The following is a 13,675-nucleotide window of genomic DNA, read 5'->3' on the forward strand; positions in this document are numbered from 1 at the left end:
GTCTTGCTAATGCTTGAAAACATAGTCTTAAAACCAAAATGTTTTTTTACCATTGCCTTTTTTTTTTTTTTTTTTTTTTAAGCAGCTTCCAGGGACACCTGGGTGGCTCAGTGGTTGAGCATCTGACTTCTGCTCAGGGCATGAACCCGGGGACCTGGGATCAAGTCCCACATCAGGCTCCCTGCAAGGAGCCTGCTTCTCCCTTTTCCTATGTCTCTGCTTCTCTCTCTCTCTCTGTCTCTCATGAATAAATAAATACAATCTTTAAAAAAAAATTTTAATCAGCAGCTTCCGGGAGGTTATAAAGAGTCTGGAAGGGAAAACAAATTGCCTTCCTCGATTCCCCCAAAACCAGCCACTTTAAAAAATGTCCTCTCCTCTCTAAAACCGCCCCCACATAGGCAGGGTTTTTGTTTTGGGCAAACCTCCTCCTAGGGAAGGGAAGGGAAGGGAGGTGGTAAAACCTGTTTGGAGGTAAGGTTACCTCCCTTCCACACCTCCCACCTCTTTGGAGGCAAGAGCAACAACAGTGAGACACAGAAAAAGGATACAGAAGTGCTTAGGAGCTGGGACAACCAGCTCCCGGAGAGCTGCAAGTGTTTAAGGGAGCCAGGAAGACCTGTGAAGATGGGAACCACACAAGAGGCAGGAGAGAAGACATTAGATCTTGGGTGAGTAAGATCTGGCTTATTTGGTTGGAAACAAGCAATGAATAGTCTTGAGGGACTTTCTTACCATCCAGCTCTGACCAGGGCAAATCTTGACTTCCTGGAAGAGACATGACTATGAAAGAATGAATTTGCAGAGAAGGGTTAGGGTGGCTTTAGGTAGGAAAAGGGGACCTGGGGATTTCAGTAAAATTCCCTATTGTTTTTATTTTTTAAAAAATATATTTTATTTATTTATTCATGAGAATACACAGAGAGGAGAGAGAGAGAGGCAGAGACACAGGCAGAGGGAGAAGCAGGCTCCATGCAGGGAGCCTGACTACTCAATCCAGGGTCTCCAGGATCACACCCTGGGCTGCAGGCGGCGCTAAACCGCTGAGCCACCGGGGCTGCCTTCCCTATTGTTTTTAAAGGAAGTTTCTCTATTTTGTGTCTGATAAAGTTGTGCCTACTGTTTTCTAACACCCACTCCCCAGAATGGCCCTCAGGAAAGCTGACCCAGAAAGGAATTTAGGTACCCTTCCCGACAAATCCCTCTTCCTCCTTACCTTCTTCCCCCACCCCTCCACCTCTGCCATGGATTCCCCTGACCACTCCCAGTGTGGTGGAGGAAAGGCAGGCCTGACAAGGTGCCATCTTCCCCAACTTTGCCTGGTGATAGCTGGGCAGGTCTGTCAGGTTCCAGCCAATGTAACGTGGAATAGCTCTACTCACTCCGTGTAGGTGGAGCAACACCATAGACACAAATAGGATTAGCCTTACATTCCATCTTTCCTCTGCTCCTAAACCCCACAGTAGGGTTCATCTGCCTTCAGGAAGTGGTGGATGTGGTAGAAGTATCAGGAGACAAGAGACCTGACGTCTTTTTCAGGCCTGTGCTCTGCCCTATACCTTAATTATCATCCATTACAGTGTCTCTCCTATCTGTGATCCAGTCCCTTTAAGACTGCCCCATTTGTCTCCTGATCATTCTGCCCCCCACCCCCTGCCCTGGGACTCTTAGGGCCATGGAGGATGCTGAAGCCCGGAAGCCAGCAGGATCCCTGAGACTTGGGGAACTGGAGCTGAGGGAGGAGTGGCAGGATGAAGACTTCCCCAGGTGAGGATTGTGAGGGATACTCATGAATGGAGGGCAGGGGTGATAAATTAGGACTTGAAGGAAGGAGGGGGGAAAAGAAGACCGAGTCCATAAGATAAAATTGTAGTGGGGAGGGGCGCCTGGGTGGCTCAGTCAGTTAAGTGCCTGACTCTTTTCTTGGTTTTGGCTCAGGTCACGATCTCAGGGTCTTGGAATGGAGAGCTGCCTTGGGTTCTGGTCAGCAGGGAGTCTGCCTCCCCTCTCCCCCTCTCTCTTCCTCTGCCCCCTGCCTCCACCTACCCTACTGCTCCCCCCCACACACACATACTCCTGCACTCTTTCTCTCTCTCGAATAAGTAAATCTTAAAAAAAAAAAAAAAAAAAAACACATGACAGGGCAAGAGGATTGATAAATTGATACCTGGCTTAATGCATTTAACCTGCATTTCTGTCTCCCTTGTAATCTTTCCCCTCTAGATTTCTTCCTGAAGAAGCAGATCCCTCTGAAGATCCTGACAATCCTGAGAGAGATTCACAGGCAGGTAGGTAAATTAGAATCTAGGCCTCAAGTTTTTTATTATAAGCCAGTGAAGGGCTGTGCCACCCTCACCCCTTTTTGGTTCCACTGCTCTTTTTTTTTTTTTTTTTAAGATTTTATTTATTTATTCATGAGAGACACAGAGAGAGAGAGAGAGAGAGAGAGGCAGAGACACCGGCAGAGGGAGAAGCAGGCTCCGTGCAGGGAACCCGATGTGGGACTCAATCCTGGGACTGCAGTATCACGCTCTGGGCGGAAGGCAGGTGCCAAACCGCTGAGCCACCCAAGGATCCCTCCACTGCTCTTTTCCTAAATATTCCCTGTGTAAGTTCTTCTTTAGAATTTGCCCCATAGGGTGCCTGGGTGGCTCAGTTGGTTAAGTGTCTGCCTTCTGCTCAGGTCATGATGCTGGGGTCCTGGGATCCAGCCCCACATTGGGCTCTCTACTCAGCAAGGAGCCTGCTTCTCCCTCTCCCTCTCTGTCCTTCCCCCCTACTCGTTCTCTCTCTCTATCTCAAGTAGGTAAATAAAATATTTTTTAATTAAAAAAATAATAATTCGCCCCATAGAGGTGCCTGGGTGGCTCAGTTGGTTAATCATCCACCTTCAGCTCAGGTCGTGATCCCAGGGTCCTGGGATCAAGTCCAGCATCGGGGGTCCCCGCTCAGCAGGAAGTCTGCTTCTCCCCTTCCCTCTCCCCCTCCCTTTCTCCCTTAGTTTCTCTCTCTCTTAAATAAATAAATAAAATTTAAAAAATTGATCCTATATCATCACTACCATTTGCAGGTATTCCAACCTCCCCTGCCAACACACTCATACTTTTTCTATTCTTTTCTCCTCTCTCCCAACTCCAGGTACTCCCAGCACTTTAGCCCTGTGTGGCCCACGCCCCATGCGTAAACGTCTTTCTGCCCCAGAGTTGAGACTGAATCTGACTAAGGGGACTGGAGGCGATGGAACTTGTCCCACTCACTCAGTACCTTCCTCTCCTGATGGCAGTTCTGACCTGGAGGTGGACGAATTGGAGACACCTTCAGACTCGGAGCAGCTGGACAGTGGACATGAATTTGAATGGGAAGGTGGGAAAGAAACCTGAGGCCTGAGCTGGTAAAAGCAGAAGCTAGATTTAAAGTAGCTCTGGGTGGATTTAAGGAGACTAAAGTTAGAAACGAGGTGGGGTCCAAGTCGTAAAGTTAGCAAAATTAATTTCCTCAGAATGGAAAGGTAGAGCCTGTAGGTCCAACGTGAGAGTAGTCAATAGAAGGGTGGGGAGGTGCCAAAAACAAACAAATTTTCCTTTGTTTATTAAGGAAAATTTTATTGAGTGCTACATGCTATTACTGAATGAGAACCAAGTTATAAAGAAGAATAAGATAGTCCTACCCTCAGGGAGTTCCCTGTTTAATAAGAAATTAACACATATACAAATAAGTATGGTTAAAGATGACGGTCTACATATGTATAGGGTATGGTCAGCAGTGATAAGGACAAGGTCAGTTCCTGCTGAGAGGTGTTAGGAAACACTTTACAGAGCTGATCAGAATCAGAGGTGATTCTGAGCTGGTCTTTATCAGGTAGCTGGGGAGGCATCATAGGTAGAAGAAACAACTTGGGTAGGAACATGGCATGTTGAAGTATCATGATACTTCTGACACCAAATGTATGGGTTTTACCCACACCAACCAATTCTCCACTTCTCCAGACATCAACAGGGTATCCTACAGTTCATCTGTGACATTTGACTGGACATAGTACAGACCCCACAAGTTAAGGGTTCACTCACAAGATTTCCCTCAACTTCAGACACTAGTCACATGTCCAAGTTGTCATCTAAGCTTCTGAATCAGAGTGCTATGTTAAGTTTGCAGGAGTCAAATTGTGGAGGTCCTTGCTACCCTACTGAGGAGTTCAGAGTTTATCCTGTAGCCAGTGAGACGTCACTGAATAATGTTTTTTTTTTTAAGATTTTATTTATTTATTCATGAGAGACATAGAGAGAAAGAGAGAGGCAGAGACACAGGCAGAGGGAGAAGCAGGCTCCCCTCAGGGAGCCCGATGTGTGACTTGATCCCGGGACTCTAGGATCACGCCCCAAGCCTAAGGTAGGCTCTAAACCGCTGAGCCACCCAGGGATCCCTGAATAATGGTTTTAATCAAGGAGTAACATGATCAGATTTAATGGCTCTAAAGAGGTTGGAAACAACCTAAAGGTCCGTCAGTTGAATGTTAATTCTAATATGGTACGTCCATGCAATGGAATACTAAATATTAAGCACACTTTCTTTTTAAGTTTTTTTTTTTTTTTTAAAGATTTTATTTATTCATGAGAGACACAGAGAGAGAGGCAGAGACATAGGCAGAGGGAGAAGCAGGCTCCCCTCAGGGCGCCTAATGTGGTACTCCATCCCATGACCTCGATCATGACCTGAGTGATAGGCAGACACTCAACCACTGAGCCAGCCAGGTGCCCCAAGATTTTATTTTTTAAGTAATCCCTACATCCAACAGGGGGCTCACGACCCCAAGATCAAAGATCAGAATTGCATGTTCCACCAACTGAGCCAGCCAGGTGCCCCTAGAAAACCATTTTTTAAGATGAGGCAGCTGTTTCCATTGCTATGGAAGGATCATGCAAAATTAGCAGGTATAGTATTACCATTTGAGTAAGAAAGGGTAGAAAACAAAGCTTGCTCTAGCTGTGGGGTAGAAGGTGGAATGGAGTAAACAGACTAGAGGCAGGGAAGCCAGCTAGGAGGCTAGAATGAAGTCCAGGTTAGAAATACTAAGAACCTGAATCAGGACAGTAGTAGTAGAAAGAATGATAAGACAATATAATGGCAATAGATAGAAGAAGATCTGGGGTCCAGTTGGCTTGAGGCATGACAGAGAAGAAAATTTTGGATGACACCAGTTTTCTTTCTCAGCCAGCTAGATGGATGGACTCATTCATCAAGAAAGGAAATATGAGAAGTACCTGGTGGGGTTCAGTCAGTTAAGTGGCTGCCTTTGGCTCAGGTGGTGATCTCAGGGTCCTGGGATGTAGCCCTGCCTTGGACTCCCCTGCTTGCTGCTCCCCTCTGCCTGCCACACCCCTTGATTGTGCTCTCTCTCCTTGGCAAATAAATAAAATCTTAAAAAAAAAAAAAAAAAAAAAAAGGAAGAAAGAAAACGAAAGAAAGGAAGGAAATATAGGAGAGATGAAGAAAAGAATGAGTTTGAGTTACAATAGTGTCTGGTGGCTTGGAGATGACAGAAAGACACAACTAGAGATGTCCACTCTAAGCATTTAGGGACATGGGTCTGGGGTCAGGAGAGACATCTAAGTTAGAGGAGCAAATCTGGAATCATCACCTTACTGGTGGTTATTGAAGACCTGGGAACAAATGAGCTCACCCAAGGAAAAGCATGGAAAGAAAGAAAGAATCCAGAAGAAAACTAATACTAGCCAGGGCCATAGACCTACCATAGTGCAGGGTTACCTCAAGGCCAGTATCTAGTGAAAAAGTGAGGATGTTGAGTTCCAGGAAAGGGAAACTAGCAAGGCACTGGATTACTTGGACAAACTAGGGCTGGAGTCCTGGAAAAAAACTAAGGAATGAGACGTTAGAGTACTCAACTCCCAGACCCCGACAAAGTTAGAAAATCCTGAAGGTGTGTACTGTGCTTTATTGATCATCTTCCATTCCTCTCCTTCAGATGACCTACCCCGGGCAGAGGGCCTGGGGGCCAGTGAGGCAGTGGAAAGGCTGGGCCGGGCTTGTATGCGGGATGTGGCTGGAGAAGATGGACGTCACTGGAGGGTGTTCCGAACAGGACAGAGGGAGCAGCGAGTGGACATGACTGTCATTGAACACTATAAGAAAGTCCTCTCTCATGGAGGTAATGGCTAGCATAACAGTGGGGTAACAACTGTGACTTCTAAAATAAAATGTAAAAATAAATAAATCAATAAATAAAATGCAAAAGCTGGAAACTCCGTTCCCAGGTTCAAAATCCTTTCTGTAACTTCCAGAGACCCTGAGAGTCCCTCAGCCCAAACAGATGTACCGTCTGTCATATATAGTTGCTGCCTGAATGAATTTTCCCCTTGTCCTCCAGGTTACCATGGTGAGGGCCTCAATGCTGTCATCGTCTTTGCTTCCTGTTACCTCCCCAGCAGCAGCATCCCCAACTATACCTATGTCATGGAGCACCTTTTCAGGTGAGGTGGCAGCCCTGAAAGACTCCAACAGGGATGTTAGGGAGGGAAAAGTGAAAAAGGCCCCTCCTGCACCATCAGCAGCTGACTGCAGAGTCTACAGTAATGTCCCTCTCGTTCCCCACAACCCCAAGCATGTACCTTCCTTGACAGCTCTGTCTCCTCCAGGTATATGGTGGGAACTCTGGAGCTTCTGGTAGCTGAAAATTACCTGCTCGTGCACTTGAGTGGAGGCACAAGTAGGGCCCAGGTCCCGCCTCTGGGCTGGATGCGCCAGTGTTACCACACTCTGGACCGGCGGTGAGCTGCAAGAACAGCAGGGTTGCAGCTCCCTCTGCACCTTCTCTTTCCCTCTTTCTGTTCTTTCCTCTTCCCTTTAGTCCCTTCCTCTTTCTCTGGTCCCTCTACCACCCTTTCCAGGCCTCTCATGTCTTCTGTACTCTCAGAGTCAGGGGAATCTGGTTTCAGATCTTGCCTCAATCATTTACCTCCTGTATCATTTAGCTTGGACAAGTCACTGAACATTGCTGGGACTCTGTTTCCTTCTCTGCAAACTGGCAACAATAATCCCTTTGCCACTGGGCATGTGTGAAAATCCAGTAAATTGGTGTGGCCTATTGCCTGTCACATAGAAGAAGGTCCTCCTTCCTTTTCTCACCTCTCACGATTTAGCTTACCTCCTAAGCAGCCATGGTCTGCTTCGCTTTGCCTTCATCCCTGACCCATATGGCTTTGTGTTCTGCAATGTTCCTTCTCCCCTTTTCTTTCCCACTTATTCCTTTTGCTCACTTTTCTTCCTCATTCTTTTTTGTTTTTCCTCACTGGTCTTCCTCCATGTGGAGTTTTATCCATTGTCCCAGTCATGGGAGGCCTGAGAAAGGGGGAATAGCCAAGAACTTATATGGGAGTAGGGTACAGGAGGGAGATGGTGCAAAGGGATTCTGACAAGGGAGTTGCCTGAAAATGAGGAGCATGAAAGGCTAAACATGATGGGTGGAGCTCAGATTACAAGCCAAGGAGTGGGGACTAGACCAACTGGCAGAGAAATCTAGAAACTTGGAGAAGTGAAGGAAGTTAAAGCACAGACAATAGCTTCACCCAATCTTCTGACATGAAGATGGAAAAAGAAAAAAAAAGATGGAAGAAGAAAAGAATGATATCATTCCTATTCTTCAGGCTCCGGAAAAACCTGCGTGCCCTGGTGGTTGTCCACGCCACGTGGTATGTGAAGGCATTCCTGGCACTGCTTCGGCCCTTCATCAGGTACCAGCTCTGGGGACAAGGACCTCCCTTTCCCCATTTTCAAAATCAAGATTAAGCAGCTCTGGCCTCACCGTGGCTCTTTCTAGCCGTAACCATGCTCTACTTGTCACATTTCCCTTCATAAGGATCTCCAGGAACCCTCTTCCCAGTACAACACACAACTTGGTTTATCCTCTCTTTTCAGTTCCAAGTTTACACGAAAGATCCGTTTTCTGAACAGCCTGGGAGAGCTGGCCCAACTCATCTCCTTGGATCAGGTTCACATCCCTGAAGCTGTCAGACAGTGAGTCCCGAGACTAAGTTTGGGGTGGGATGTATAAAGCCAGTTCCCACTTTCTTAATGCTTTGGGAGAGATGCAGAGGAACTCAAAGATAGAGGCCCTGCTTCCAGATGCTTTGATGTATCTGGGAAAACTACACCCACCCAGAGAAGTTAAGGCCTGTATCCAACAAGAACAAATGAAAAAATTATAAGTGCTGAGGCATCAGAGAATAAAGGAATATTCACAGCACAGAATTTAGAGATTGAGATGAGCCATGGAAATCCAGAAGGGCAGTAAAGAGGAGAAAGTACTCAGTGGGGTGGTACTAGGGGACAAAGAAGCCTGATCGCCACCAGCTCAAGCACCCAATCTTCTGCCTCTTAACAGTTCTCTGCCTTCTCTCCCCAAATCAGTGAGTAAAACCCAGGTCCTGCTCCTGTGCCACTTTTTTTATCGTTCTTTCCTAGGCTGGACCGGGTTTCCATGGCTCAGGAGGGACATAGCAGGCCTTAGAACGAAGCAAAAGAAACTGATCTGCCTGCACCCTAACCCTGAAACATCTGGGCTCTTCCCTAAAGTAAAGCATCCTCCACCCCAGTACCACGGGACCTTCACATCTCACTGGGGTTTCATTCCTCTCATGACCTTTCCTTCAAAGCAGGACTCCAAAGGTCCAGAAGGTGACCTGCAGGCTGACCAGCATCTCAGCTGTAGGGGCACATGTAGTGGCATCTTGTGTGGGAGAGGGCCAGGCTATGGCTCTCAGTCCTGCTTCAGCCTCAGCCCCTTGGCCCAGATACCTGCATCTCTGAGTGTCATTGTCCTCCCCTGTGAATGAAGGTGCCCAGACCCTCTTGCCCTGGGGCACTCTACCAGTCTGAAACTCCGCCAGAGGGGAGGGGAGGGCAGGGCTCGACCGACCGCAGCCAGCCTGCCGGCTGGGAACCAAGACTCACTCCCTAAATCTTGGAAGAGCTGCCCTTTCCTTCTCTGTCACGTCTGCTGGCGTGAACCTGGGAAGGGATGCTTTTCAAACTTGTCCTTTTGTCCTCTTTAGCAAATTCAGATCTATAGCGGTTAATAAACTGCCCTGCTCCGAGGAGACGCACTGTTCGCCCAGGGGCTCGGTGCTGTGGCCGCAGTGGCTCCCGGGCTGGAGAGCTGGGCCCTGGGGCGGCTCCGCCAGGGCCTGGGGGAGGGGAGGGGAGGGGACGGGAGGGGAGGGGCGTGGCGCGCGCGGGACTCCCTCCCCCTCCGCGGGCCGCGGTTCAAACGCCCCGCCCGGGTCGAGAGCGGCCCGAGGAAGCGGAGTAGGAGCCCGGCCTCCCTCACTGGCCTCCGTCTCGGCGGCACACCGCCCGGCCCCATGGTCAAGCCCGTGGTCCCCGCCGCCGGCGCGTTTCTCTGGGTCCTGCTGCTGAGTCTGGGGCCCCGGGCGGCGGGGGCCCAGGGCTTGACCTCCACCGAGACGCAGCGGGTCCGCTTCGGGGTCCCCATGTCCCGCAACTACCGGACCACCCTCCGGAGCGGCGGGCCCAAGAGGATGAAAGTAACAATGGAGGATGAGGACGATGTCGGGGCCAGTGTCGACCGCCTGGCCGGCCCGGCCGCCGCGGAGCTCCTGGCCTCCACAGTGGCCACGGGCGTCAGCAAGTCGATAGTGTCGTCGTCGGAGGAGGATGAGTCTTTGGAAGAGGGGGTTGTGATTAACGCCAGAAGGAGTAACATCACCGGAAAAGCTTTCAGCAGGACTACGAGGATGCCCAGCTCCAGGTTTAAAGCAAACACCCAGGAGCCTGAGATCAGGCTGTCTACAGACGTGCCGGCCAACACCTGGCAGCCCACTGGGGACGTGGCTCACCCCGACAGTACCATGAGCCGGTGGTCCACGGCGGGGTCCACCCCAAACCGCTGGATACCGGCCTCGCACACGGCCATGCCTCCTCCCGAGGACGTGCGCCTGGTCCTGATGCCCTGGGGCCCGTGGCACTGCCACTGCAGGTCAGGTACCATGAGTCGGACCCGGGCGGGGAAGCTGCACGGCCTTTCAGGGCGCCTTCGAGTTGGGGCGCTGAGCCAGCTCCGCACGGAGCACCGGCCTTGTACCTACCAGAAATGTCCCTGCAATCGGCTTCGGGAGGAGTGCCCTCTGGACTCGGATCTCTGCTCTGACAGCGGCTGCACCTCTCAGACCACCACCACCACCACCACCACCAGCACCACCACCACCAGCACCACCACCACTTCCCTGCCCCCCCTCAGCTCTAGGATCAGACCCACCCCCTTCCTTTTCTTTGGCCCCAGCCCCAGCCCCAGCCCCAGCCCCAGCCCCAGTCCAGCCCTTGCTTTTTGGAGACGAGTCAGGATCGGGCTGGAGGATATTTGGAACAGTCTGTCTTCAGTGTTCACAGAGATGCAACCAGTAAGTGTTTGGTGATAGCCAGGATCTGTGTTGATGAAAAGTCCTGATATCCAAAATCCTGTTACTAAACCAGCCAGTGTGTTGCATCAAGTATTGTATGCTCACTTGATTCATAATATACTGGTTATTCACATTGTTAGCCATTGATTCCACTTATTTCTTAAGCAACGACTGGTTGATTAATGGGCAACAACTATTATTAATCACGAGAGGATTATTGACCAAATTGTGATTACAGATGTAACAATTCTTGATGCAGATAATAGGAAGGTATTAATAGTTCTCAGCTTATTAATGCAGTTTAATAGTAAGAGCCAATGTTTGAGGTGCACTTTACCTGGATCAATCCTCACAATGCTGTGAGGCACTCTCTCCACTTTACAGATGAAGGAATAGGGTTTAAAAAGCCAGTAAATGCCAGTCACGACAGGATTGTTTGACACTAATGTCGATGCCCCTAACCACCACTATCCCAAAGAGCTCCTGGGGTTATTTCCAGCAACTTAAGAATCTTCTCCAGGAAGGATAGTCCTCTGCTTTACCAAATGAACTACCAAAAGTTCTGATTGATTTGATAAAATACTCTCAATTGACAGGGTTTCAGGACCTTTGGGGGGGGAGGGAAGGACAATAAAATAGTATACGTGGTCATTTTGCCAGTTTTTGTCTTTCTCCTTGGGTATCCAGTACCATTATTTCAATATGAAAAAGCAGCAGGAATAGGGGGCAGTAGTGTTGAGGGAATGTGCGCTTCTGGGGAGAGGGAAATGAAGCAAGGAAGGGAAAAGAATATAGATGTAGTTATAATATTTCCCCTTTTTCTCTATTTTTGTTTCCTTACCCAGATAGAGAGAAACCGCAGGTAATGGCCACTTCATCCACAAGAGAAGGTGCCAGCATCTCAACCTTTCCACCCCTTTCAATCCCAGCACCCACTGGATATTTTTAGTACAGAAAAACAAAACTAGAAAAAATTGTTTGGTCTTGCGTCTTTTTACAGAGGTATCTGAGGGTGGAGATCAGAAATCTTTTGAACCTTAAAACTGGGGACGCCTGGGTGGCTCAGCGGTTGAGGGCCTGCCTTTGACTCAGGGCATAATCCTGGAGTCCCAGGATGGAGTCCCACATCAGGCTTCCTGCATGGAGCCTGCTTCTCCCTCTGCCTATGTCTCTGCCTCTCTCTGTGTCTCTCATGAAAAAAAAAAAAAAAAAAAAAGAATGAACCTTAAAACTGAACTGTGTGGCAACATTGGGCCTGATCCCTTCCTTTATCCCCCAGCATATTTTATCCACCCCCAGGATAAAATATAAGATAAAATGTTGATGTTACTCCTCTTCCTCATTTCCAAAGTTGTTTCTAAACAAGTGATTATTTAAAGACTTGATGGGACACCTGGGTGGCTCAGTGACTGAACGTCTGCCTTTGGCTCAGGTTGTGATCCCTGGATCCTGGGATGGAGTCCTGGTTTGGGCTCCCTGCAGGGAACCTGCTTCTCTCTCTGCCTATGTGTCTGCCTCTCTCTGTGTGTCTCTCATGAATAAATAAAATCTTAAAAAGAAAAAAAAAAAAAAAGACTTGAAAAATCTCAGATGACTGTCAAGAGGAGGGAACAGGAAGAACAAGTTGAGCCCTTGGAAGATTATGGAGGCCTTCATAATACTTGGCCTTCTCTCTTTGCAAAGGTCGATGTCAGCACAAAATTCTATGTCGGCTACCTTCTAGGAGTTACCTTGATCAACCATATTTATTTTTTAAAAGATTTTATTTATTTAAGAGAGAGAGAGCATGAGCAGGGAGGAGGGGCAGAGCGAGAGGGAGAAGCAGACTCCCCACTGAGCAGGGAGCCCAATGTGGGGCTGATCCCAGGACCCTGGGATCATGACCTGAGCTGAAGGCAGACACTTAACTAAGCCACCCAGGCACCCCATCAACCATATTTATCCTTTGACTCAACACATGCCCGTATTGATTACTCTGCGGCTATTTTGTTTAAACTTTTTTTTTATTTGAAAAATGTATTTAAAAGTCCAACACATTTTTAATATAAATTATGACTCTCAAACCCATTTCCATCACTCTCAAATATTGTTAAAGTGATGGTAGCATACATGTTAGAAAAGGTAGCTAAAGGCAAGAGAACACCAAAGGCTGTGTCCAAAGAAAAGGCATTAGAATAAGGTGGAAGATCAGGGTGACCAGACAATCCTCGAGTCCTCCTGTCTTTCTACCCTATCCTGTTAACCCTTCAGATTGAATATAACCCTTAGGCTATTAAGCTACTTTAGGACAACAAAATGAGCTACTTTCAGAACAACTAGCTAGATTAGAACAGAGTAAACTGGGAATGTATGACCGACCTTAGACCCTGAAAAGTGGTGGCAGCAAATATACTGAAGTTGGAATGAAATTAGAACCTGTCACTATAGGTGGGGCAAACTGGATGGATGGTGGACTCAGCAGAGTGGATCCTAGTTCCCACCTTCCTGACCCCATCGCCATCAAACAGGCTGTTTATCTTGTTACTGAGCTAATGAGAGACACCCCCCACCCCATACCCATCTCCAAGCAGGCAGGAGCTCACCAGTCTTGTTCTGCCTTTCTAACCACCGTGCAAGGAAGGGGCCAGAAGAAAAAACCCCTGAGAAAACAAACTGCCTAAAGACCCTGCTCCTGCATTATTTTCCCACCTAAAGCAGACTCTTTGGCCTGGTGGGGAGTGGGACCTGGTCTTCAGACAAAACTCCCTGAGTCTTATTTGTGTCTGGTAGAGTTTAAAGTTTGCAGACGATAATCCTGGGTGTCTGTGGCTCTACTGCTTTTTCTCCCTTTCTCAATCTCACCATACTCTGTTCACACCTACACACTGCAGGAACCCCTCCTCTAAACAAGAATGGAGAAGCATCATACACATTCATCAGAGACATGAACCCATGCAAGCACAAGAAACACACTGAATAAAGAACTGTTCTAGAGATATGTGTAGCCCTACTGAGCCTACTTTGCAAGAGGACCTGGTTCATCTATGGCTCAGGCTTAGGATGAATAATGGGACGGCAGTAGAGTGGGGAAAACGCTTTAGAGAAAAATACCTTGACTCTAGAGAAGTGGCTCTCAACTGGCAGTGATTTTGCCTCCTAGGAGACACTTGGTAATATCTGGGGACATTTTTGGTTGTCATAACTATGGTTGGCCAGATACACTACTGAACATCCTATAATACATAGGACAGTCCCCCTCCATTACA

At 48.2% G+C, this 13,675-nt stretch overlaps 2 protein-coding genes across 2 annotated transcripts; both read left to right on the forward strand.

Annotated features, from left to right (window-relative positions):
• Nucleotides 1-247: 247 nt before the first annotated feature.
• Nucleotides 248-9,110, forward strand: BNIPL (BCL2 interacting protein like). The gene is given in 11 exon segments (XM_038562208.1): nt 248-671; nt 1,672-1,767; nt 2,224-2,288; nt 3,139-3,363; nt 5,981-6,163; nt 6,383-6,485; nt 6,651-6,782; nt 7,659-7,745; nt 7,930-8,028; nt 8,476-8,483; nt 8,486-9,110. Coding segments are annotated over 11 exon segments (1,068 nt in total). The 5' UTR covers nt 248-627; the 3' UTR covers nt 8,512-9,110.
• A 149-nt stretch (nt 9,111-9,259) lies between these two features.
• Nucleotides 9,260-11,430, forward strand: C17H1orf56 (chromosome 17 C1orf56 homolog). The gene is made up of 2 exons (XM_038562207.1): nt 9,260-10,430; nt 11,276-11,430. The coding sequence occupies exons 1-2, from the start codon at nt 9,375-9,377 to the stop codon at nt 11,294-11,296; spliced, it is 1,077 nt and encodes a 358-aa protein (XP_038418135.1). The 5' UTR covers nt 9,260-9,374; the 3' UTR covers nt 11,297-11,430.
• Nucleotides 11,431-13,675: the final 2,245 nt, after the last annotated feature.

This window comes from Canis lupus, chromosome 17, assembly GCF_011100685.1.
Source record: "Canis lupus familiaris isolate Mischka breed German Shepherd chromosome 17, alternate assembly UU_Cfam_GSD_1.0, whole genome shotgun sequence".
Taxonomy (NCBI): Eukaryota; Metazoa; Chordata; class Mammalia; order Carnivora; family Canidae; genus Canis; species Canis lupus.

Coding starts and splice junctions, on each gene's coding strand:
- C17H1orf56 (XM_038562207.1), top strand. CDS start 9,375: ATGGTCAAGCCCGTGGTCCCCGCCGCCGGCGCGTTTCTCTGGGTCCTG. Junction 10,431..11,275: donor TGTTCACAGAGATGCAACCA/GTAAGTGTTTGG, acceptor TTCCTTACCCAG/ATAGAGAGAAACCGCAGGTA.